The sequence below is a fragment of the Lampris incognitus genome, unplaced genomic scaffold, assembly GCF_029633865.1.
Source record: "Lampris incognitus isolate fLamInc1 unplaced genomic scaffold, fLamInc1.hap2 scaffold_302, whole genome shotgun sequence".
Taxonomy (NCBI): domain Eukaryota; kingdom Metazoa; phylum Chordata; class Actinopteri; order Lampriformes; family Lampridae; genus Lampris; species Lampris incognitus.
In genome coordinates this window covers 27,481-52,916 of record NW_026611260.1, presented here as the reverse complement: position 1 = coordinate 52,916, position 25,436 = coordinate 27,481, and the positions used below count along the sequence as shown (strand labels likewise).

Here is a 25,436-nt window from a genome sequence, read left to right as displayed (position 1 = left end):
CGTTCAAAACGGCTGTGCGCCTGTGTTCCCGTGCGTTGGACGCCATGGTTAAAAACGCAATATGCGGGGGGGGGGGGGGGGGGGCGTGGCTGTCACCGCGTAGATTTTTTTCTTCTATTAAAAATAAAATGAGAGAGTTTAACGTGTTAGATAAATACTGTTGTGACCGGTTATTTTCTTGCCCGGTGCGGGATTTGATACGGGGTGTACTGCACCACAAGCCGCTCGGCTAAAGGGTCAGACCCGCTTAGCTAACGGGTCTTATCAGTAGTTTACAGTCGTCACCCTCCCCGGAAGCGCGCACTCGCTCTTCCCGCGCTCCGGAGAGACTTCTGGGGATCTGCACACTTCCGGATCCGCCGCTGCCACCAACGTAACCGGTTGTTTTCTGCCCGGTGCGGGATTCGATACGGGGTGTACTGCACCACAAGGCAACATCACTAACCGCTCGGCTAAAGGGCCAGACCCGTTAGCTAGCTAGGGGCTAACGTGTCTTATTAGTAGTTTACACTGCCCTGCAAATCTTTATCTACAGAACATTAAGAGAGACATTATAACCAATTTACCCTCGGACCCTGTTTATCGCTGCGCGACTCTGTGCGTAACTGTTGTCCACTGACTTCCCGGTTTCTGCTGCAGCGGTCGTACCAGTTTCCTGTTTGTTGGCGCGCTTATTGATCGTGGCATATTTTTTGGCGGTGCCTGCCAGATTTACCGCGGATAAACGTCAACCACACGCACACAACTGTCGACACACTTTCACCCGCACCTGCCAGCAGACGGGGGGGAAAGTTTCAGGTTGTGCATATTGTAACGTGCATGGATAACAAGACACGCTGGCCGCTGGCTGGCGGGTCTGACCCTCTAGTCTAGCGGTCAGCGATGCTTCCTGTGGTGCGGGCGATACGGGTTCGCGCCCCGGCCGCGGCAGATGATTGGCTCATGGTGCAAATGCCGATTCTACTGAGGTTGGAAAATCCAGTTTTCCCACACGGTGGGCACGCAGCCTGGAATGGCATGCAGAACTCTGAAACTCACCTCGTTTTCCTCCTCGGGCAATTCACATTTTTACATTTCGTCTTGTTTCATTTCCCACTGCTCTTGTTTTAGCTGGCTTGTTTGCTGGGAAATATAGATTGCTTTATTTATGCATTTGTTAAGGTTTTGGTGTTAGTATTTTACGAATTTTGCTTTTTATTACTTCTATTTTTATCCAATTATCTTATCTGTGTTTGTTGGTGCCTAGGATGTGTGTGTGTGTGCGTTTTTTTTTTTTTTGGCTCGGCTATATTATGAACGAGCTCTCTATCTCAATATACTTCAGAGTCTAAATTATGGTTGGATGAATGAGGTGAATTTGCCAGTTTTGTCTCTCACCCTGAAACTACACTTCATCTCTTCTGCCACTGACCCCTCTCCAGTCCTCTGCTGAAGGATATCTCTAGATCTGTCATAGTTTATATTTACCCTGGTATAGTTTTTGTGTTGCCAGGAAGTACTTTTTGGAGCATTTGACAACAACAGAGACAAAGTGAGAAAGAAATAGTCATAAATTCAACCATTTTATTTATTATACCAATCACAGGAGAACCGGCATTTCTGGCACTTCCATGCCATCGTGTGTGTGTGTGTGTGTGTGTGTGTGTGTGTGTGTGTGTGTGTGTGTGTGTGTGTGTGTGTGTGTGTGTGTGTGTGTGTGTGTGTGTGTGTGTGTGAATTAATTAATTAACTGTAAAGCGCTTTGAGTGGCTGTTGCAGCTAAAAAAGCGCTATAAAAATGCAACTTGATTGATTGATTGATTGATACCAAAAACTCCATGTATCCATAAAAGCAAATGTCTACTATTTCTACCATTCAAGAATAAGTTCAAACTGTACATTAATAACAGCAAATCCTAATGATGTAAAATAATGTAACAACGTAAATACAACTATCAAGCACGTATGTTCGGTTTTAGTCGATATGATTTAAATAAAAGGAGAAGTAGAAGAAGAAGAAGAAGAAGAAGACGAAAAAAAGACCTCACAAATATGGCGGCGCTCGCATCAAACGGACATGCGCGGACCTCATGAAAATGGCGTCGACGGTCGCGAAGTTTGTTTCCGCGTCTAGAAAAGTCGGAGGTTTTCTGTTAAACTCCGCTCTTATCAGCCAGGCAGCGTCGTATCTCCCCGACGCGGAGATGGACCGCCCTACCAAGGTTCGACTCCTTACACATAGACGCACGTTAGCGTTACTATTTCGCTTTAAGCCTCGCCGTGCTCAATAACGAGGCCGTCCAAACAGTACGCCGCGTTGCGTCGTTACCGTTCGCGTACCGTTAACGTCTCTGCCTCGGTCATAGCGAGGCAACGCTTAGCTTTAGCTATGGCTAGCTAGCTAGCCAGCTAACGCTGGAGCCGAGCACCACCGCCGCCGTCGCTTTCGTGGTAGATTTAACACGCTCCTTGATAGGATGTCGTCTGCACAGGTGGCCGCACTTTCTTTCGTTACTTTACTGTGTTTTGTTTCATTTCATTGAACACTTTGTCCCCCCCCCCGCAGTTGGAGTTCGCTGTGCAGATGACATGCGGGAGCTGTGTTGACCAAGTCCGAGCAGCGCTTGAAGGCAACCCAGGTAAACAAGCCTTTAGGAAGCGTCACACACACACACACACACACACACACACACACACACACACACACACACACACACATGCTTGCTTGCTGGTTGTCCATGGTGCCCGATGATGACCATCTTCTTCTATTTGTGGGTCCTTTGAGGACTCAGATAGCAGAAGATACCTGCGCAGAGATGGGTTTTAAAGTGGCATGGGGGGTGCGCTTCTCCCAACGCCACATGACTTGATTGTAGAGGAGATGGATCCGGTGGCAAGGGGGATCCCTAGACGACCGGCACCTCCACACAACTGCAGGGGGCTGCCGGAAATCCAGTTTTTCGGAAACCACCTCGAAGCGTGCCGCCACAGCTTGCTTTTCTGTTGGGGTGAGCTCCCTTAGCCTTATGTCTCCCCAGACTCACCCACAAGGCAGCGGGGCAGTGGATGATAGGTGCCAGGACGTGTCCACCAGGGTGGGCCTGCACACCATATCTCTGGGGCCCACTGCTGCTCCGAGATCCCCTGCCAAGTTAGCCTGGGGCCACAAGACCCCAGTTACCACGTGTGGCCACGGGGAGGCCTGGCAGGAGTCTTGGTGAAGGAGAGGCTATGTACTGGCAAGGGAAGGGTTACACGCTAGCATGCTTCCCTATTCGCCACAAAGGCTAGCCAGCGGCAGCAAGCTAAGGGCAGGAAGGACACAAGTGGGTTGGAAGAACACATGCACCTTCCCTCCAACTACACACTGCTGCACTAGACGCATCACAACACCCTGTGTGTATGTACACACACATACACACTTGTTATTATTAATATATGCTGTGTGACGTGTGCAGAAATCGATTCGTGTGTTTCAGTGAAGCTGTTACCGGACGACTCGGTGTCCGCCATGCGGACCTGCTGGTCTGCATCGGTCTGCGCTGCCCGTCTGCAGCCGACCGCTCTCCTCCCAGCTCATCACACTGGTCAACATAATGTTTCTTGCGTGGGGGTTTTTCAACGGATTCCAGCTCACTTTGGGGTGCTGAATCCAAATCTGGCGTTAGTTTTTGCCTGTCACATCAGGTTTTTGAACTGTGAAAAAAATCATTATTTTTGAGAAAACAGCAACTTTACACTCGAAGTAAAAAAACAAACAAAAAAACACTGTTGCATTCAGGGGCGGATCTACAGGGTGGCAACAGGGGTGGCAGCTGCCACCTCTGGGACACAGTCTTGCCACCCCTGTTGCCACCCCATTTATAATTCAGATAATATGTTTTTAACAGAGGTGGAAAACCCGGTCCAGAAAGTAAAAACCCTAACCATGCCTTTACTCCATCCATGTATTAAACCAGCTAATTTGGGAAACTAGTCAGTGCAATCTGATGGTTTAGTACATGGGTGGAGTAAAGACACAGTTAGGGTTTTTACTTTCTGGACCGGGTTTTTCCACCTCTGGTTTTTAAAGTATATTTTATGTACATGCATGGTGAAGGTCAATGAGACCCGCACCAAACTCATCTCAAACAGAAGTCGCCGATTTAGAATCCCCCTCACAGGCGCGGATCTACAGGGTGGCAAAGGGTGGCAGCTGCCACCTCTGGGACACAGTCTTGCCACCCCAGGAAAAAATCTCTAGATCCACCACTGGTTGCATTAGAAGATGGATGGATGCAAAAATGGTTACAATGAATAAATAAACACTCAGCCTAGCATGAAATTACTTAGGGAATGAATAGGGGTCATTTTTATCCCCGCCGAGATTGCCAGACTTAGATGGTCAACTTTTGTAAAATCCTGAATCAGGAGCATGCAGATAGCACAAAGACTTGATGTGAGAGAGCAAATCAGATTTGGATTCAGCAGCCCAAAATTAGCCAAAAACAGTTTTCAAAAGTCCATACAAGAAAAAAAAAACTATATTTTTGTAGACCAGTGTTATCACTCGGCAGGACTGCAAGTGATGGGTATTCTCGCTAACGATTAATCAATCGATCGTTTGTCCAGTGAAACATTTGGTCCACAACGGGTGAAAAATAAAAGGCGAATTGCATCATAAACTCCCAAAGTGATGTCTTAAAACTTGTTACTCAGTCACAAAAACAGCCCCTAAATATTCCTTTTATAAAAACATTAATCGGTGATGGGCAAGCACATCTTGGCATCTGTGAAGTCGTGACCATCGAATGTTTGGTATTTTTACTTGAGAAATGACTAAAATTATTGATAGAATACCAACATTATTAGTGTTTCTGCTGATAAAATAAAGATCGTTTCAGCATTATTTCTCAGTCATTTATGATGCACAGGATGAAAACGTAACAAACGATGCCTGTGAGCCCGTCTGTGTGGTGATCTTGACAGGAGATGAATCGGGGGCCTTTGTGTATTTCAGTCAGTTTTCTACTTCGTGTCACACACATCACATTACATGGTTGAATGGACGTGACTACTTTTCTCATTTTCTTTTTGTTCTGCATCATTTTGTGTGTGTGTGTGTCTGTCTCTGACTGCTTTCTACTGCTCTGTGTGCAGGAGTGACATGGGTTAGCATCAATATGGAGAAGGAGGAGGTGCTGGTGGAGGCGACTCTGACCACTGCGGAGGTGCAGGCTCTGATAGAGAGCACCGGACGCAGGGCGGTGCTGAAGGGGATCGGATCACAGCAAGGTTGGAAACTGCAGGAAGTGTGTGTGTGTGTGTGTGTGTGTGTGTGTGTGTGTGTGTGTGTGTGTGTGTACGTGGGCTCTTGTTCTCACGCCGTACACTTGTTTTTCTGGTCTAAGAGTGAATCTCAGACAACCATTTCAAGTGTCCGTGAGGGATTCTGACAGTTCAGCCATGAACAAAAACTAAAAAAAATGTACTTATGATGTAAGAGATTTCTGGTGAAGGGGAAAAAAACTGAAGAGTGCCAAGACTCGGGGCGCCCCATTGGTTCACCTGGTAGAGCACGTACCACATAAGGCTGAGTCCTTACCGCAGCGGCCTGGGTTCGAGTCCGGCTTGGGCCCTTTGCTGCATGTCATCCCCTCTCTCTCCCATCTCTAAATAATAAAGGCGGAAAATGCCGCACACAAAAAAAAAAAGAATGCCAAGACTCCCAAGAAGCTTGATGGCAATGTCAAATCTGTCTTTTGAATAGAAACATTTTTGATACTGTATTTATGAAAGGGAATTCTCACGATAATGCCCCCCCTGGAGCTGGAGTGGATTCTGCGTCTTGCTCAGAGATACTCCCTGCAGTCTTGATGGTTGACTCCGATGGCAGAAGGGTCTGTTTCCTGAGCCAAATGTGAATTATTTTAAATTCACCCATCACCATATCTCAATGACAGACCTGGGTGCTGCAGTGGCCATGTTGGCTGGTGTGGGTCCAATCCAGGGAGTGGTGCGGTTTGTCCAGCTGTCTGAGGAGAGATGTGTGATTGATGGGACCATAGATGGCCTGGAGCCTGGAGCCCATGGACTCCATGTCCATACCCTAGGTGACCTCACACAAGATTGCCTCAGGTACCCCTGTTGGGTCTAGACCCTCTGGCTTGTGGTTAGTTGTCATGTGACGAAGTTACGTTATGTTGGGGTTTATCTCTTTTGCAGTTGTTCATTCTGTGGTGTTCCAACATTGGCCACAGGACAAAACCACGTTGAGGTTTAAAATCCCCTAGTAGACGCTTATGTTTCCATGAAGCTATTTTGATGCAAATTATGATGTATTGAATTAAAAAGGGAGAATGGAAACATCACTTTTCTTCTAAATGAATAAATAGTGATGGAAGTGTGTTTGTTCAGTAAATAATGATGCAGCAAAGACTCAATTTTTCTTGTAAATTAGGTGTTTTGTCCCCCCCCCCCCCCCCAACATAGCTATCTTCTCCGTTCAGGAAGCCGTGGCAGAAATTTGTTATATCGATGTTTGTGCTCTTTCAAAAATTTGCTTGGCAATTGCATGGAAACGTGGCTATAGAGACAATAATTTATTGGGTTGAGGGTAACTGCTTGGAAGGGCACTAAAGAAAATTGTGCATGTCACAACTGAAGAGTATAGCGCACATCCACCAGTCGGCAACACCCAACGTGGCTGCTATTTGAAAAACAAAATAAATTAAGCCGTCTGCGTTTTATTGAGGCAATCTATGATTTTAATTGAATATTTTCCTTTATCCTCGACATAAAGCTTGTGTTTGTCGCTGTGTCTTTGTACAGTTGTGGCGAGCACTATAATCCCTTTGGGAAACAGCATGGCGGACCGGGGGACGCTGAAAGGGTAGGGCCACATCTGTTTGTCAGAGCACTGTAAAAATAATGACGACGTAAAAGCTTCTTCTTTTTTTCTCCTTTCATACAGCTACTCCACAGCTTCGTTGCTGGATGGTGTCAGTCGAGGTTGTCCAAACATTTGAACATGGAGGGGTGAAAGGGTTAAAACATGGCATGGATGGTGGGGTGTAGAATTGGGGCTGCTGGATATTGGTTGTATGGAAACATGACAAATGCACAAATTAGTTTCTTGTATCTTGTATGACTCTGGAGAGATAATGAAATATCGGAGCTGATTCGATATAGCCGCTCAGGAAACCTTCTGGAGAGGGAGCGAAGAGCCGTAGAGGAGAAATTGGTAACACTTTATTTTAGGGGGTCGGGAATTACCTAGTAATTCCCTAGTAATAAGGTGCTAATTATCAGGTAATTTCTTAGAAATAAGTTTGAAATTACCTAGTAATTTCCTAGTAATAAGGTGGTAATTTCTTAGAAATAAGGTTGAAATTACCTTGTAATTTCCTAGTAATAAGGTGGTAGTTTTTACAGCTAACACTAACCCAAATTACAAGTTGATTTCAACCTTATTTCTAAGAAGTTATGTGGTAATTACCACCTTAATACTAGGTAATTTCTGAACCCCTCCGACCCCCTAAAATAAAGGTGTAACTAAGAAATTAAAGCTAATTTGTAATAATTATAAAGGTTTGGTGTTCCTTGTACCGCTTGCGAGTTGTGTTAAATTCTTGTGTATCTTTTGTGCAGCATGTAGGTGATCTGGGGAATGTTGTTGCTGGAACAGATGGCAGAGCCTCATTTAGATTAGAGGACTCGCAGCTAAAGGTAACACACACACACATACACAGAGCCACATTATATGCAAATGATTGGACAAGCAGTCATCCCAGGACTTTTGTTGTCAAGTTTGCTGATCACACTGCCATCTTGGGATTTATGGATACAGACACTGGCGTTTCTGGCTTTAGTTTGGAGGTTAAAAAGTTTTTTACATCTGCGGTGGTGTAGCGGTCTAAGCATCGGCTTTGTGTCGATGCAGTTGTCCACTGGGGACCGGGGTTCACGCCCCGGTCTCGTCAGATCCGACTGTGGCCGGACTCGACGAAGCAGCGATAATTGGCGACGCTGTCTTCGGGAGGGGGGCGGAGTCGGCTCGTGTTCGTCACACGAATGCGTCTCTGTGTGTGTCGGAAAAAGCCGTGGTTCGGCCTGGAGTCGCCTTTTCATGAAAGTGGGGAGGCGTCTCCATCGAGACTGCCGGCCGGAGAGATGCAGTTGGCGAACGCATGCAGTATGAGGGTGGGTGTTTGAACTAAAATAGGGATCGATTGGCCACTAAATTGGGAGAAAAAGGGAAAAATCAGAAATAAATTTTTTTTAAAAATTACGATGGTGTGACGACCATCATCTCATTGTAAACACTAAGGAAACAAGAAATTATGTTTGATCCGGGGGATCAGTTTCCACTGCTGAGCCATAATGCTTGTATTACCCAGGTTCATGCTTACAAGTACTTGGGTGTTCGTATTGTCTGTATGTACCAGGATCCAACAGAGACTCCGCTTTTTGAGCAGACTCGCTGTGTTTGGGGTTGGACAGAGGGTAATGGTGTTGTTTTATCATGCCGTGCTCGCGAGTATATTACTATCCGGAGGTTAAGGGGTTAAGTATAGGAGTAGCACTTTTCCTAGATGGTCTTTCATGGCGTCCTAGACTGGTCTCCGTACAGCCCAGCATCATGTGAAGAGCAAAATATAGCCTCCCCCGTGATGAGTTACCGTCCGTGTGGGGTGAAGAGCCACACCCTCCTCGCGGTAATCCTGTTAACGTTGTCAGGAGACGGCCGAGCAGAACGCAGCGAATCTAGAGGAGTAAACCTTGATAATAAATCCTGCTACTCCGATGGGTGGCAGTAGTCCTAGCTGCGTTCATCGACAGACTGATGTTAGGGACCGGGGGGACATCGTGGCTTTGCAGATGATCGGTGTATCTCGACAATGGAGAGGCACCAAATCTCCAGTTAGCGGAGAACCACAGAGCTGCACGTGGAGTGGCGCCCCATGTGTTAAGCAAACATGCACACCCGAAACCCCTTATTAGGGGCGTCCTTGACAGACGACCCAGGAGAGGTGAGGTCCGATACGGCATGTCAGCTTGGTTTGGTAACACGTCGGTTAAGTTAGAATCACAAATAAACAGGCCGGTCCACACAGCAGTGAAAGTGACGGGGGGGGGGGGGGTGAGGGAGCCTCCCTCTCTCCAAACGCTCTTTGAGGAGACAATAGCTCGACAGGCGAGGAACAATATCGCTGACCCCTGTGTCATGCCCTGTATTCAGAACGCGAACCGCTCCCGTCAGGTAGATGCTACAGGGTTCCAGCTGAATACAGGAAAAGGTACCTGAACAGGTATACGAACTCTTTCACCCCTCCCGCCAGCGAGTCGCCTGAACCCGGGACGTGACGAGGGGGTGAAATGAGGTGCTGTGTTGCACATATTTGAATGCACTTTATGTCTGCACTTGTCTGCGCTCAGCACTTTTGTCTCGTTACCGTAGTATATTGTATGTGTTTTTACGTGGCAGCCTTTGTGTCCGTTTCCCCCGGGGACCAGCGAAGCAAAGCTACTGTTAAGAAGTGTATTCACTCCACTTAGGGCGTTAATTAAACGTTTTATGCTGAGATTTCTGATTCATTATGAGGCGGTGTTTCCACAACTGGCTGAGGTCGTGTCGACTCTTTTTTTTTCTTTTTTTTTTAACTGACAGAAGTACTGCCTCAACCACATGTTTTTTTTCGGCTGACGCGTTGGATGTAGGACAGAATTTGAGTCATGACACACACACACACCCTGTGTCCGTAATGACTGCCAGCACTTCCAAACAGTTGTCAGAAGTACTGAAGGTGAAATACAACCAGTGTGCTCCCTCCCATTCTGATGCTGGCTCCTCGGGCTTTATGGGAATTGTAAGAACGACTGCAAACACTCAGTGCTTGGTACATTTTCACTCTGACCGTTAACTGTCAGCTGACTTCATGGCATGAAACCCTGTTTTTCCCTTTACTGAGGTTTCATTGCTGTGAGTGCTTGGAAATTTACCCTATTTGAAAGTTCAATGTACTTTTCCGTGACTTGCATCTGAACTGATCCATTGTGCACTGTGCTGATATGATAAGCCTCACTGACGTGTATGGCGCTGTTTGTTCAGACCCAAGGTCAATCTTATGACGCCGTCTTCTCCTTTATTTTTAATGAGACCTGTTTTCAGTTTGTATGTTTCTTATGACCCACTTACCAGCCCTTATTTTGGACGAGTGTAACACAAAGTTATCGTTTTGGTTTTTTTACGATTTAACTCGGGTTAAGTCAGAAGCTCGTGTTAACTCTCCCTTCCGCCTTACGAGGTCAAGTGAGTCGAGCTCAGGGCTGAACTCCCATAGCAGAGCTCCCCCTGCTGACCGAACACATGACCAACAACAAATGATCACTTTCTGTGTGTACTTGTTCATGTGCTACTCTGTTCGCTTCTGTGTTACTGCCTGTCACAAGGCCGGAGTGGGGTTGGTGCAGTGGGGTATGAAGAGACGATGGTGAAAAAATTTAAACTGAAACGGGCTGCAGACCAACATCTCATTAAACAAATATTGTGTTGCAGCAGATCCCAATTTCCTCATGGTTTGTCACATGACCCCTATACTGCAGGTATGGGACGTGATTGGCCGATCGTTGGTGGTGGATGAAGGAGAGGATGACCTCGGTCGGGGTGGCCACCCCCTCTCAAAGCAGACTGGCAACTCCGGGGAAATGTGAGTATGTGGTAGGGTTAAGGGTGGGAGAGGGAGAGTGAAAGGTTGATCATGATCAGTGATTATGATCAGTGATTATGATCAGTGATCATGGAACAAGGCAAACCACTCCTTTTTTCGCCTACCAGGAGAAGGGAAATACACGCACGCACGGAAAGAAAAACCAGTGTTTTTCCTGCCATTAGAAGACTTGCACAGCACCCAGGTCCATTGATTGGGAAATATGGGGGGGGGGTGTTAATATGCAGCACTCAAGCTAAAAAATCTACCTAATAATCAAGCTTTAAAAAAAAACCGTAATAAAAACATTTTGCCTGACGTACTGAGATGATTTCCAGCTGTGCCTGTGAGAAATCCTACTCTTAAAATTGTATTTTTATAGCGGAGTTTTAACATTGGAAAGACTAAGTCACTTCCGCGTGGTGGCGAGGTGAATGAGGAGAGTTATTGTCGGTTCCTCCAGTTCTCCTGTGCTGAGATCAGCAGTGAGTGATTTGCTGGCTTGTGAAATACGATGGACTTCTCGTTTACTTTGAAGACTCGTGCCCGAATACATCATGTTTTGGGTTTGACACTACGGCTGCCCGTCCTGACTCAACCGTAGACGTGAGTCGCCCATACGCACGGTTGACTCGGATCAGGCAGCAAGGGAGCAACGTTGGTCGAGCGAGCTAGAGAGTGAGTGAGGAGAGGGAGGGGTGATGGCGAGAACAGAGGTTTTGAATCACTGCAACCACGAGAGGTTCTTCATCTTACACTCATCTGAGTGGGGAGTCGGGAGAGAATGACCATCCCTGAGCTAAGGGGGAGGGGGGCACTGGCTAAGAGTACATCTGTCGCCATCTTACAATGCTGTGATTGCAGCTACTCTCCGGTCCTCTGAATAGTACACGTGGCCGTTGCAACTTGTCTTGTCTTTTCAAAACACTCCCCTCTGCTCTGGCAAGAGGTTGAGGTCTGTAAAAACCCGAAACTCGTGCCACAAGAACAGCTTCTTCCCCACAGCAGTAAGCCGTTCCAACAAGCCCCCAGACACCCACAGATATTGACACTGCCTCTCACCCACCCTCATCCCCCACCCGCATCAACCCTTTCTCCAAACCACACGACGCACACCTACATACATGCACGAACACAGTGCAATGTGCCCATCTGCCGTCTCTACATGCACACTTTGCATAAGCCCACACTACCCTGTAAATAACTCCTATTCTCCAACTTCTCATTCTCTAAATAACTTCTTATTTAAAGATTCTCGTTTAATACTTTGTAAAAAAAAAATGTTTTTTTTAAACAGCTTTCCTGTTTTCCACTCGGTGCTCGCTCCTTGCTCACACATGAGAAACCCTGCTCCATATCTGCTGCAGGGCTTGAAACTCCTCATGTTGGTGTTTATAATAAATGATACTTATCATAGATCAGTGCTTGAAACCCGTTAATCTTTTCCTATCGCCGAGCACCTGTTTATCCACCACTTAGCAGCTGCGACAGAAGCTGTACGCTGTCATCTGCACAGGGTAGCAAATAAGCAGTGCCACCATACTTACACACAAACCGAACAAGTAAATCATACTAGCAGCAAATTATATTTTATTTCCATTAAACTCTATTTACGTCACTAGATGGAAGCATGCAACCCGAACAGATTGATTTGACGTGGCCTACATGAGTGTATGGCAAGCCCCGCTACAGTTGTATTGTGGGCCGGGATGGAGCGGTGTCAGAGCGAGGGAGAACGGCGACGCTCCGACTTTCAAAAAAGGCGTTCCTCCCTCCAGGCAACATCGGGCTGCTCGGCTCACATACCCTGCTTAGCGTCGGGTTTGAAAGGCACCACTCCAAAACAAGGACTCTTCTTTTCAAGCCATATTTTCCTCGCTCCGTCACGCTCGTACATCTCTTAACGCCACATCTTCCTCTTACAGGCTGGCCTGCGGGATCATCGCTCGCTCGGCGGGCCTCTTCCAGAACCCAAAGCAGATCTGTGCCTGTGACGGGGTGACGCTGTGGGAGGAGAGGGACAGACCCATAGCCGGGACGGGACGCAGCAAGATCAGCACGGAGACACTCACAGCTAACCTCTGAACCTGGGACCCCACAGCCACCCGTCTGATTCTTGACATTTGTGGCTGATGATGTCACGCAGGAATAAGGGAGAGAAAATGTATTGACAGAATGAGGGAAAGAGACAAAAACACCGAGGAAAGTGTGGAGAGACGGGTGAGCAAATAACCAGAGACCAAGCTCTTATTTTCTTACGGTCTGAAATGGTCATTCGCTGGTCTCACTGCATTTCCTCGATGGAAGGCAAAGCACTAGATCAGCTCAATACATGGCTCGGGACTGCGAAAATACATCGATTTATGTTCATTAATATTATTTAAGGTTGACTTTAACCACACACCAACCAGGGCTGTTTGATCACCTGTTAGAATTGATTTACTCATATGAAATGAGCGACCCATTTAAACCCCACGCCTACTGTGTGATTCACGGCTTAATAATGGGCTTCAGGTTGCCTTTTTAAGTGTCCGGAGACGGTGATGACGAACCCATACTAATGAAAATCACACTGTTCAGGCTTCACATAACCGTGTTGATTGCAAAACCGAACAATCTCCCTTCTCATCCCAGACTAAGCTGTCCAGTTTAGAATAGTGCCTCCTTCTCTGTAGTTGTCTGTTCGTTTTGAAGCCATGAGTTGGTGTAAGTGACTCGGGTTTGGGAGAGGAGAGAGTCAAATTCCAGCCAAAGAGAAAGGTAGATGTGTTTGTGTGTGTGTGTGGGTTGGTGGGAGGGGGGGCGGGGGTCCCACTGGTCAGCTGTCTGCTTTTCATGGCGGTCCAGTGTCGAGTTCCTTTATCGGTGCCTCAGGACTGAAGGACAAGGGCGACATTGAACTTCATTTGACATTCAAGATCCCTTTATATGAGGTTTCTTATTCTCTGCATGTTCTCCCTGGACACGATGGCAGTCTTACTGGGCACTCACACTTATCATTACACTGGTCTACAAAAATATAGTTTTTTTTTTTCTTGCATGGACTTTGGAAACTGTTTTCGGCTAATTTTGGGCTGCTGAATCCAAATCTGAGCTCAGATTGGCTCTATCGCATCAAGTCTTTGTGCCATCTGCATGCTCCTGATTCAGGATTTTACAAAAGTTGACCATCTAGTCTGACAATCTCGGCGGGGATAAAAATGACCCCTATTCATTCCCTGAGTAACTTCATGCTAGGCTGAGTGTTTATTTATTCATTGTAATCATTTCTGCATCTATCCATTTTCTAATGCAACGGTGTGTTTTTAACTTCGAGTGTAAAGTTGCTGTTTTCTCAAAAATAATGATTTTTTTCATAGTTCAAAAACCTGATGTGATAGGCAAAACCCAATGCCAGATTTGGATTCAGCACCCGAAAGCTGGCTTGAATCCGCTGAAAAACCCCATGCAAGAAACATTATGTTGACCAGTGTCCTTATATGAACCTGTTTTTTTTTTTTGTTTGCTTGCTGCTTTTTTCTACCTGCAAAAGAGACCAATATTGTTTATTGTATAGCTTTACAATGCAGCACATTCATGCATTGGTTTGTAAATTGAGCATCAGTCCCGCTCCTCCTGGGGATGCGTCAGTGAGCTCTTTGGATTCGACCCCGGATGTGGATGACTGCTGAACTCCTCAACGCAGCAGAGATCGAAGAAGCTTCGTCGCTGACAACGAGGTCGACACGGTGGCCGCTGGCTGGCGGGTCTGACCCTTTAGTCGAGCGGTCCGCGACGTCTCCTGCGGTGCGGGCGATACGGGTTCGTTTCCCGGCCGCGGCACTTCCTGCCCCGACTTCGCCTACAGTATTATACGACACGAATAGCTTGTTCTCAGTTCACTTAAAACGCACTAAACTCGGGAACCTGCTGATTCCGTTCACTTTAAATATCTTCTTTTTTTTCCATACACAGAAATGTACCACTTTCTTTTCTTCTTTTTAACCCACGATGGCCCCCAATACGCCGTCGTAGACGTGTAATGCCGTCACAATAAACACTTGAATTCATTCCCCTGCCTGGCCGCTCTTCATTTCGGGGCTCTCAGCATCCCCCCCCCCCCTCCCCTCCTCCTCCTCCCCTCCTCCTCCTCCCCGGCGGCAGAATACCGACGTTCTCCCCGGCGGAAGCAGGCGCGCTGCCATTTTGAAAAACGCCACCGCTGAGGTAAGATGGTAGAATGTTCCAGCCCTGCCTCGCTTTTGTCTTTCTTCTCGTTTCGGGACGCGTGTGTGTGTGTGTGTGTGTCGAATTAAACCTCCCGATTCCGGCGTGTTGGTGTGTTTTGGGGGACGCGTTTGGTGTGTGTGTGTCGGTGGTTGGTGTGTCCCGTTTTCTGTGCGGAGGAAGAAACAAAAGAAAGTGCCGATTGTTAACGTGTGATTGTTCCACGGTTGAGTCGAAGCCGCGTTTGATTGACGTCCGGACTTTCGCGTTTCACGGTTGAGTCGGAATCGCGTTTGATTGACGTCCGGACTTTCGCGTTTCACGGTTGAGTCGAAACCGCGTTTGATTGACGTCCGGACTTTCGCGTTTTACAGTCGAGTCGGAACCGCGTTTGATTGACGTCTGGATTTTCGTGACCGTGTGATTGTTTTTTTTTTACAGTTGAGTCGAAACCGCGTTTGATTGACGTCTGGATTTTCGTGACCGTGTGATTGTTTTTTTTTTACAGTTGAGTCGAAACCGCGTTTGATTGACGTCTGGATTTTCGTGACCGTGTTTACGACCGAAACCTGGCTGAAACCTAGCTATATCACACACACACACACACACACACACACACACACACACACACACGATGTCCGTGGCTTGTTGCGCCCGGAAACAAAGCGAAAGCGGGCAGCCCCGCTTCAGGTCCCCGGTTCGGGTCCCCGGCGCTCAGCAAGGACCGTCGACCCCGACCGGTGTTTTTGGTTTTTTGTCGTCCTCATTTCGTCTCAGCGACTCGGAACCCAGCAAACGTGTGTTCGTGTCAGATTTGTGCTGCGTCATCTAAACAGCCCCCCCCTTCCTCCCCCCCGGTGATGCCTCCGCTCGACCCGCTCTCGGCGCAGCAGCCGTCGTGCAACGGAGGGTTTAGCCGGCGGAGAGCTGGCTCTTCTTTTTAATCCGTCTTCTATGAATAGAGGGGGGTGGAGGGGGGTCGGGGGTGCGCGTTTAGCCCGGCCAGAGCCAGAATGCACGACTGCCATTCTTCCGTGTCATGTTCCGCCCTGCCCTTTGCTTTACGGCATGCCGTCGAGGTCCTTGGGGAAGGTAGAAGGCGACCTGTAGCACGCGGTGAACTTTGACCTGCGGTGGAATAACCCCGTCGGTGCGAGGATGACAACCAAAAAATAGGATCTCCTACAGTGTCGTTGATTTTTATTTTGCAGAGAAACGTTGCACACCGACGAGTACAACGGGCCCCAGTTGTTGCGACGTTACGCACAAACGTGTTGGCGGACGCACGCCGATGACAGAGCATCACTTGTGCACACAAGTGTGGTTTGTGGCTGCATGGCGTGTCAAGGCCTGTTAGGACCCGATCATGCAATAAATCCCCGATAATGTAATAACCCTGATAATGTAATACAAAATGCGCTTGAGGCCATTGAAAATGCAATAAAACCTGATAGTGTAATAACTTCCTGATAGTGTAATAACTTCCTGATAATGTAATAAAAAAAATCTGCTCTCGAGTCCATGGAAATGCAATAAAACCTGATAATGTAATAACTTTCTGATAATGTAATAACTTCCTGATAATGTAATAAAGTGCATTTCCCGACAATGTAATAAACTATATATCATCGCTAACCCTAATGACGTCCCGTTAATGTAACACATTATTACATTATTGGTAAAAAGTTTATTACATTATTGGGAAATGCACTTTATTACATTATCAGCAAGTTATTACACTATCAGGAAGTTATTACATTATCAGGTTTTATTGCATTTCCATGGACTCGAGCAGATTTTTTTTATTACATTATCAGGAAGTTATTACATTATCAGGTTTTATTGCATTTTCAATGGACTCGGGCAGATTTTTTTATTACATTATCGGGAATTTATTACATTATCAGGTTCTACAAGGCCTCTTCTCGTGTTCAGTTACACAATCCCTCGACGGATCTACAATGAGTCCCCGATCTGACACGAGCCGGAGGATGAACCTCGCTTATCAGTGAGATCCTAACCTGTAAGATGCTTGTGAGAAGCCCAGCTCCCTCTTTAGGCTAATCTGAGTTAATCTCGGTTTTAGCAGCGTCTAAGTAACAGGGGAGCGGATTAGTCTGGGGCGAATTTAATATGTGAAATTATATCTATCATCTATCCGGTCTTCTTTTTTTTTGTCCTTTTTAAAGATGTTCAATTAATAGAAAGATGTAGAGATTATATATACCCAGAGTTGACAGTCTTATGGTAGTTTTGTGTGTGTGTGTGTGTGGTGTGTTGAATCCCAGCTCACAAATGGTGTCATTTTAGAGAAAGGGAGTCTTCTCAGTTCTGACATTGAGCCAAACGCCCATATCCTTTTTCAACACCAAATTGAAGAACTGAAAATTAATTGTTATACATTTTATACAATATCAAAGTTGAATCAGTTCATCCAGATATGTTTATTGACAGATACGTTTAATTACTCACCTAAGTGACCTCTTCAGTCTCAACTGACTGCAGGCGTCCCCGCCCGTATAAACAGTACAGTACAATACAGCGGCATAACGACCGAAATCAAGTGACCGGTTTCATATGCAAATATGGGCGTGACCATTAACTAGAGTTACACTGGCCATGTGTACTATTCACAGAGGATTTGGGAATGTTTATAATCACAGCATTGTAAAATGGCAACAGGCGTACTCTTAACCCCCGCTCCCTCGGTTCAGGGATGGTCGTTCCCTCTTTACATAGATGGCCTCTTTGACTTCCCGTTCAAACCAGCGTTCCTCCGGTATCAGGGATGTGCACATTGTACATCTGTCGCCATCTTAAAATGCTGTGATTGCAAACATTCCCATAATGGTCACGCCCATATTTGCATATGAAATTGATCGTTGCTTTCAGTCATTATGAAACTGTATTGTTTATAAGGGTGGGGACACTTGCTGTCAGTTTAGACTGAAGAGGTCACTAGAGTGATGAAACGTATCTCGTCAATAAACGTGTCCAGATGAACTGATTCAACTTTGATTGTTCCTACCTGGATTATTGAGCATGCATTAAGACATTTTATACGGTCATTTCACTGCAATATTCAGCAAAGACAAAACATGTTTTCCACCTCTTGCGGTCATTATCGCCACATTCTTGCAATCACATTCAAGTGAAACGGGCGACTACAACTGTACCAGCCAACTGTTGCTTAATGAAGTTTCTCTCCCCCAGAAACAAACTTCATTTAATAACCTCCTCTTCATTTCCATCCAGCGCCATGGACAAGAGCCACACAGTGAAGCTCTTTGTGGGAAACTTGGCATTGGACACCACCCAAGAGGAGTTGTCAGCCATCTTTGAGTCCTATGGCCAGGTAGTTAGCTGCAGCGTGCTGCGACAGTTCGCCTTCGTCCATCTGCAGGGTGAAGGTGCCGCCGAGCGCGCCATCCGGGAGCTCAATGGACGCGAGTTTCGCGGGCGGAATTTAGTGGTGGAGGAGTCGCGTGGGAGGCCGCTGCATTCCACCAAGGTTTTTGTGGGTAATTTGAGCGGGATGTGCACCACGGAGGACCTCCAGGAGCTGTTCCAGACCTTTGGGAAAGTTCTGGAATGCGACAAGGTTAAAGGTGAGCCCCGACTCTGAGAGACAATGAGTTCTGAGCTGTGTCAGGAGTCAGTCCTTAGTTTACTTATCCACTATTCTATACATAGGAAACACACAGTATCCCAGAAAGTTGAGTCAGTTCATCTGGACACTGTTTGGTGGGAGAAACGTTTCATCACTCATCTAAGCGTCAGCTGACTGCAGGTATCCCCCAACCTTTTAAACGGCACAGCTGCATAATGAACGAAACCAACGATCAGTTTCATATGCAGATTGCCATGACCATTAACGAGAGTTTCAATGGCCGTGTGTACTATTCACAGAGGATTTGGGAATGTTTGCAGTCACAGCGTTGTAAGATGGCGACAGATGTACTCTTGCCCCCCCCTCGGTTCAGGGATGGTCATATACAATTAAGTAGTCATGCCGCCATGTCGCTGTTTGTCATCTAAAGAATCGATGCAGTGTTTTTTAACATCGACACAATATTGTGAAAACTAGAATTGCGATAATCAAGTGTATCAATGTTAACTCAATAGCCGTTACCACAGAGATTAATCACTCTACTTGCTCTCATTCTTTCTAATTAGTCAAAACAGATTGATATTAATTTAGAAAGGTTATTTCTGAAATTATTTCACAAATGAAAATTGGGTGGAGTTTTGGTGGTCTTGACCTGCTGAGGGTGGGGATACCTGCAGTCAGTTGTGGAAGTTACCCACTAAAACTTTGTGTCCAGATGAACTGATTCAACTTTCTGGGATTTCCTTACCTGGATTATTGAGCGTGCATCAAGACAAAACACTCAGTAGTGTACGAGGGAGTACTTTCAGACATTACTGAATCGTCACTTTGCGTTTACTTGTCATCCGTATTTGACAGTGAGTATGCGAGCAGAGCGGAGAAGAGGCGATGCATTGCATTGTGGGAATTTTTGAGGGCACTGAATAGTGGCTAATATTGCAGTTAGAATCCAGACAAACAAAATGGTGGAAGGTGAATAAAGTGCTGTAGAGCAAATAGGGCTCAATTTTGGACAGCTGGTGTTCTTTGAGTTTGCTAAAAATCCTCCCTGTCCTCCAAACCTGAACTCAGCGATACCTTTTCTTTTTTTAAATGCCCTTTATATCACATCCCCGGTCGTATTGTATTTGCCCAAAAAAAAAATTGTATTTTTATATCAAAATCCAATCGTGTTTTCTTTTCCTGTAAAACAAAATGTGACGCGTGCTTACCTAGGCTTGAACCATCTGGTTTCAACCAATATGACATCCACCCATCATTCAATCTTCAACTTTTAGCAGGACACACCTAAGAGTCATTGGTTAGCTAGCTAGCAACACGCCCACTTTTCAATGTTCAAGTCAAATTCCCCCCAGAGTTATGTCCCGCCTGTCTGTCCCGTTTCACTCGGAAGTACGTCACGATAGGGAAATTGGATCCTCTGGAAATTCTGTTTTAGCTGGACTTTACATGATCTCTCTGTATGGAAACTGAATTACTATAGCAGCAGAAGAATGTCGGTGTAATTTGAATATAGAAACAAAATGTGTATACAGAAATTATAAAGTATAATATATCAAATATATTGCATAACATAAGTAAAAAGAACATGTCTCAGTATATGATGAGTGATACACTGAACCGGTATACAGCAAACCAGAGCCATCATGTTAGCGTTAATACGCCTTCCTGCCTGTGCCCCTGAGCAAGGCAATGGAAAGGAGAACTGGAGTTGGTCCGTGGACGCTGCAGCTGCCCACTGCTCCTATACGATAGGATGGGTTAAATGCAGAGAACAAGTTCATTGTAAGAATAAAGTGGCTTTCATTCATTTTTTTGTTTTTTTCATTTCTTTGTACCCAAAACAAAAAGTCTGTATTAAGGTCATAGCACATAGAGCAAAGAAAAGAGACATGGTTTGACACCTTTGATTCTGTCTTTAATCTTGTAATATAAATTATTAATCTTTAAATAACTTTCTGATTATATTCCCTCTGTATGGCCGTACATATACTGTGCTTTAGATTTGCATGGAGCCTGAGTTCCTGTGGCATGCCAGTGGGGTCCTAACTGTTGTCCCTGTGCTCAATGACAGCCAGGCATTCCTCTTCCGCAGGCTACGCCTTCGTCCACATGGAGAACAAGGAGGACGCACTCCAGGCCATCGAGGCCCTCCACGGCACCTCCTTCAAGGGCCGTCCCCTCTCTGTGGAGCTGTCTAAGGTCCAGCCCAGCAAGCAGACGCCCACAGGGAAGATCCCATGTGTGAGCTGTGGGAAGCAGGGGCACTATGCCGGGGAGTGTCCTGTGGGGAAGCCCTCCCTGGAGCAGTACCAGAGCCAGGCAGCCGTCCTTGCTGCAGCCGCAGCCGCCGCCGCCGGCCTGCCTCTACAAGTCCAACAGAGTGTGCACAACTCAGTCTACAACACCTCCACCTTCGACCCCACCTATGCCGCCCTCACCGGGCTCACCACAGGCACACGCACAGATGGTAACCCTGTGAACCCAGCCGTGTATGGCGCCCTTGCCAGCCAGGTGTATGGCGCCAACGTGGCCAATCAGCTCTATGGAACAGTGGCCAATCAGGCGGCTCTGACATCAGGCACTGCGCAGGTGTATGGCTCGGTGACACCCAACATCTACGGCCAGGTGGCTGCTGCACCAGCCGCTGCGGCCGCAGCGGCAGCAGCAGCAGCTTACAGCACCCCTGTTTACACACCCACGGTGGCCAACCCCCAGCTCTACCTCACCGCCGCTCACGGCATTGAGATGCCCACCGCTGGGGCAGCAGTCAACCCTGCATACACCGTTGCCCCAGCAATATACGGCGCCGCTACTCCGGCCTACGCCCACATTAGTGCCATGGGGGCAGCAGCGGCCATGGGAGCAGACCCCACATCAGCCATTTTGGAGGCAGCCCGGCAGGCACACTACTTTGCCCAGGGGCAGCAGGTTCTGGCTGAGCAGCAGACGGTAGCAGCCGCGGCTGCTGCTGCGGCTGCAGCCAAGTCAGGCGAGCGCGACCGGAGCCCCCTGCGCAGGTCGGCGCCACTCCTTCCGGACCCGGTGATGAAGCCTTTCATGTATCAGAGAGCCAAGCCACGCCGGCCCCTCCTCCCTACACCAGCCGGCCGGGCGGCAGAAGAGGCTGCGGAGGTGCCAGACGACCCCATGGCCAGGTAGACTAACCAAGAAGACTGTCAATCTGATCCAAAAACCAAATGATCCTGTTCTTGTTCTGTTTTGCCTTTTTTTTTTTTTTTTTTTCCCCTCACCCTGCTTCACACCCCTGCTTCTCCACCTGTTTCTGTTTCTTAATGTTTCCACGGTCCACCTTAAAAAACCCCACCCTGAGTATTATACACTACTAATGATACTACAGGTATTTGTATTTACAGCTGAGCATCCATAAAGGCACACTACACACGCACACACTCTCTCTCTCACACACACACACACACACACACACACACACACACACCATCTTTCTCTCTCTATAAACTGTTCCCTGTATCTCTGTCCTTCCATTTTCTGACTGTGTAGTTTTACAACCCAAATACACTGCTACCTAAACCCTGCTCTCTCTGCCTCCCCACCCGCCCACCCTGTCTTTCCAGGTACTACACGGAGTATTACCAGCAACTGCAGCAGTACCCCCAGTTCCAGTACGCCTACCCGCCCCCCAGCACGATGACAGCCCTGCCTGGTATGGCAGGCATGGCGGGGGTCCCGGCCGTGTCCGCCATGACAGCCCAGCCCGTCGCCACACTGGATGCCCTCAGGCCAGTGGTCCCCACCGCCGCGGCAGTGGCAGCTGCCATGGCCGCGCCCAGGGTGTATGAGCCGCCGTTGCCGCCGCCTACGCGCAAGGAGGCCATCCTCCGCCGCCCCGAACTCTCCCTTCACACGCCTGATCCCCCCTTCCGATAGTCGCACACAACTCTCTGCTCCTCCCGCTCCTCCTCAACCCCCCCGACCCCCCCCCCCCGCCCTGTTCCCCCCTGATGCATCACCTCTGCCCTCCCTGGTCCACCAGTTTCCATCACCGCACAGCGGCTGTGTGTGTGTGCGCGTGTGTGTGAGTTTGATCGTGTGTGTGTCTGTGGGGGAGGGAGGGGGTTGTGGGTTCCTTGGTTTAACCTGCTACAAGAGGGTCGTAACCAGCGGACCTCGGTTCTGACTTCTCACGTGCAGTGCAGCAAAACAAGGGACAGAGTTGCTGTCATCGGTGTTAATGGGCATTCAAAGTGCTTCTCGGTTTAGTTTTCTTTTGGGGTTGTTGGTTTTTTGAGTTTTGTTTTTTTACTTAATTGTGCCAGTCAAGTCTCACACTTGTGCCAGTATTTGTCTGACCCGATGATGCCTTTTTATTGTTTCTGCAAATCAGTTTTGATTTTCTCAGGCCAAACATAACATTTTTGAAACCAGTAGACCATTCTCCGCAGGCCTAAATGATCATTGAGGCAATCAGTCTAATCAGTCATGGCAGCTAGTTTTGAAATCCTTTTTCGCCTTACGTTGGAGAGTGTACCGATCCGACGGGGAGTCAGAAACAAGCACACGTTGTGTACTGTCTGTACCGCCTCGTGGCCAGCAGAACCGAGGTCTTTTGGGCGAGCTGGGCGCTTCTCTTGCCCCGAATGTGAAGCGACAGCTTTGTGAAGGAGTGAGTGAGTGAGAGAGACGTGTGAGCCGAGCTGTGGCGACCTTGCAGCACACAAAGGTTCAACACACTTTAGTACAAACAGCGGCTTCAGCTGCGGCTTCGGGCCGGAAAAAAAAAAGCATAAAGCACACATCCGTACTGTAATGTATGTTTTGATCCTTTTCCCAACCCCCTCCCCCCATCCCCACACATTGTAACTAAGGAGCTGAAAGACACTGTCTCACCTCTCTCTCTCTCTCTCTCTCTCTCTCTCTCTCTCTCTCTCTCTCTCTCTCTCTCTCTCTCTCTCTCTCTCTCTCTCTCTCTCTCTCTCTTTCTCTAACACCTGTCTACCTCTGACAATAAATTTCAGTGGAGACGAACAGGCCCTCTACTTTCACTCTGTGCTGTCACACGACACAAGTGTAATGCTTCGGTAAGCTCTCCACTGGTCTGTAGAATTTCAGCCGGCTACCCGCAAAGCTTTCATTGTCAGCCGTGTAGAGAGGGGACAGACAGCACATTTTAAGACATTTCTGTACTGTATATACACTTCAGTAGTCTCACTGTATTTCTAGGCCTTTTTTTTAATGTGTTTGTGTTTTACATGTTTGTTTTTAAACGTAGTTTAAATGGCGCCAAGTCGACCTGGGGTTCAGTCAGACACGTAAACCCTGCGGCTGGCCGGTGACTGAATTGTTTACTACTTTAGCAGGCGCCATCGCTGCATTGTGGTGGTATGTGACGAGCTAAACTATGTGCCTACAAGCTCTGAAAGAAGTGCATTAAGAGGAGGGAACTCCTGTTCTTTTAAGTGCTTTCGACTGGTTTCTTTTGAACCGTGTGGGTCGGGGTCGAGTCAGATGACGGGGGTCTTCCAAAGCGCAGCGTCGGATAGGCCACCAACAAAAAGCACAGCAGTTTTTTTTCCCCGTGGAATAAATAGCAGGAGATTGTTTGAAATGATAGGATTTTTTTTTGTGAGAAACCACGATAGCATTAGTACCAATGACCCGAGAGATGGAGCAGTGTCTTCCAGTCAGCCTCAACTACCTTCCTTTTCCATTTACAACACCTGCATCAAATAGCATTTGCAAAAAAATCTGTGTTTCTATTAAACTCATAGTGCACTGTAAAAAACAAGACAAGCTCATGAAGGTATTTTATCTTGTTTTAAGGGTCATAATGCTTATTTCCATGTTGGTGGTGTGGCTGGTCATATTTTCATACCCCATTTTCTTGCTTGTTTCCATAAAGTGTGCTTTTTTCATGATAATAACACTTGTTATAAGGAATTTTCCCTCAATAGTTGAAAAAAAAAATCTCAAGACCAGAAAGTTAGAGAGTTTTATTTATCATGAAACCAGTACACTGTTCACACAAGCAGTAATATCTCAGTTTTACTAGAAGTAAGCATTATGAGACTAAGAATGAAAATACCTGGATGAGCGTGTCTTCACTTTTTACAGTGTGAGACCAGGTGGGCAAGGTTTACTGCATCGGGGTGGTCTTGATCGTGTCAGAAGATCTGTCAGTCACACCCGGCCGGCTGGTTTTCTGACGCCGTCTGCTGGGGTTTCAGGCAGTAAACCGTGCCGGGCCGGTCGTTCCTGCAGTTTAAAAAAAAAAAACTGAATTCAAGAATTATTTGCAAATATTATTTGAGTGTGGTCCGATTCACGATCACCTTCCTGCCTCACCCCCCCCCCCGGCTCCCTGCCCCCCGCCCCCGTGTGGTTTCAGTGGTTTGATGACTTTTGCATCTCACTATGTAATCTTTCTGTGTCGTATACACTCACACACGCACGTGCACACACGCACACACACACAAACACACACACACACACACACTTATATACCAGTTGCATCCTTTGTAGAAATATGTGATTGCAAGTTGTTTTGTTTACCATGTCTGAGAACGTATTTTTTAGAAAAGTATTATAATTTTGCCTTTTTAAGAAACAAACAAACAAAAAAGGACAAAAGGAATTGTAGAAGCCGGCATGCTTTTTATTGAGAACTATGTATACTATATATATATATATATTTATATATATATATATAAATATATATATATATATCCACCATTTGAATAAAGAATGTTTGACTGACTACTGCGCTAAAAGAAAGCACAAGGGTTTGGACATTCCCCCTTCTTTGTGTTGACGTTTGTCCTCTCCACTTCCTGTTGGAGGAATGACCGCCAGACCCGTGTGAGACCCCCCCACCCCGGGTGGGGACTGAGGGGGAAGACGGGTAGAGATGCTGCCCCAGCTTAAGCTGTCTTTGGTCGGGGTAAGTCTGGGTCGGCGCTCCCGTCTCTCTCCAG

At 47.0% G+C, this 25,436-nt stretch overlaps 2 protein-coding genes across 4 annotated transcripts; both read left to right on the top strand.

Moving 5' to 3' along the window:
• Positions 1–2,075: 2,075 nt before the first annotated feature.
• LOC130133393 (copper chaperone for superoxide dismutase-like) lies at positions 2,076–14,704 on the top strand. Of its 2 annotated transcripts, none has more exons than XM_056302000.1 (8): positions 2,076–2,201; positions 2,546–2,618; positions 5,119–5,253; positions 5,922–6,096; positions 6,790–6,850; positions 7,609–7,686; positions 10,564–10,667; positions 12,593–14,704. In XM_056302000.1, the coding sequence occupies exons 1-8, from the start codon at positions 2,076–2,078 to the stop codon at positions 12,750–12,752; spliced, it is 912 nt and encodes a 303-aa protein (XP_056157975.1). In that variant the 3' UTR covers positions 12,753–14,704. The 2 variants fall into 2 exon arrangements, with proteins under 2 accessions (XP_056157975.1, XP_056157976.1); XM_056302001.1 differs by lacking the exon at positions 2,076–2,201 and adding an exon at positions 2,233–2,471.
• Positions 14,705–14,846: 142 nt separating this feature from the next.
• On the top strand, positions 14,847–24,955 carry rbm14b (RNA binding motif protein 14b). Of its 2 annotated transcripts, none has more exons than XM_056301999.1 (4): positions 14,847–14,873; positions 18,129–18,481; positions 20,579–21,641; positions 22,080–24,955. In XM_056301999.1, exons 2-4 carry the CDS (start codon positions 18,133–18,135, stop codon positions 22,390–22,392), a joined length of 1,725 nt encoding a protein of 574 aa, XP_056157974.1. In that variant the 5' UTR covers positions 14,847–14,873; positions 18,129–18,132; the 3' UTR covers positions 22,393–24,955. The 2 variants fall into 2 exon arrangements, with proteins under 2 accessions (XP_056157974.1, XP_056157973.1); XM_056301998.1 differs by having other exon boundaries at positions 20,558–21,641.
• Positions 24,956–25,436: the final 481 nt, after the last annotated feature.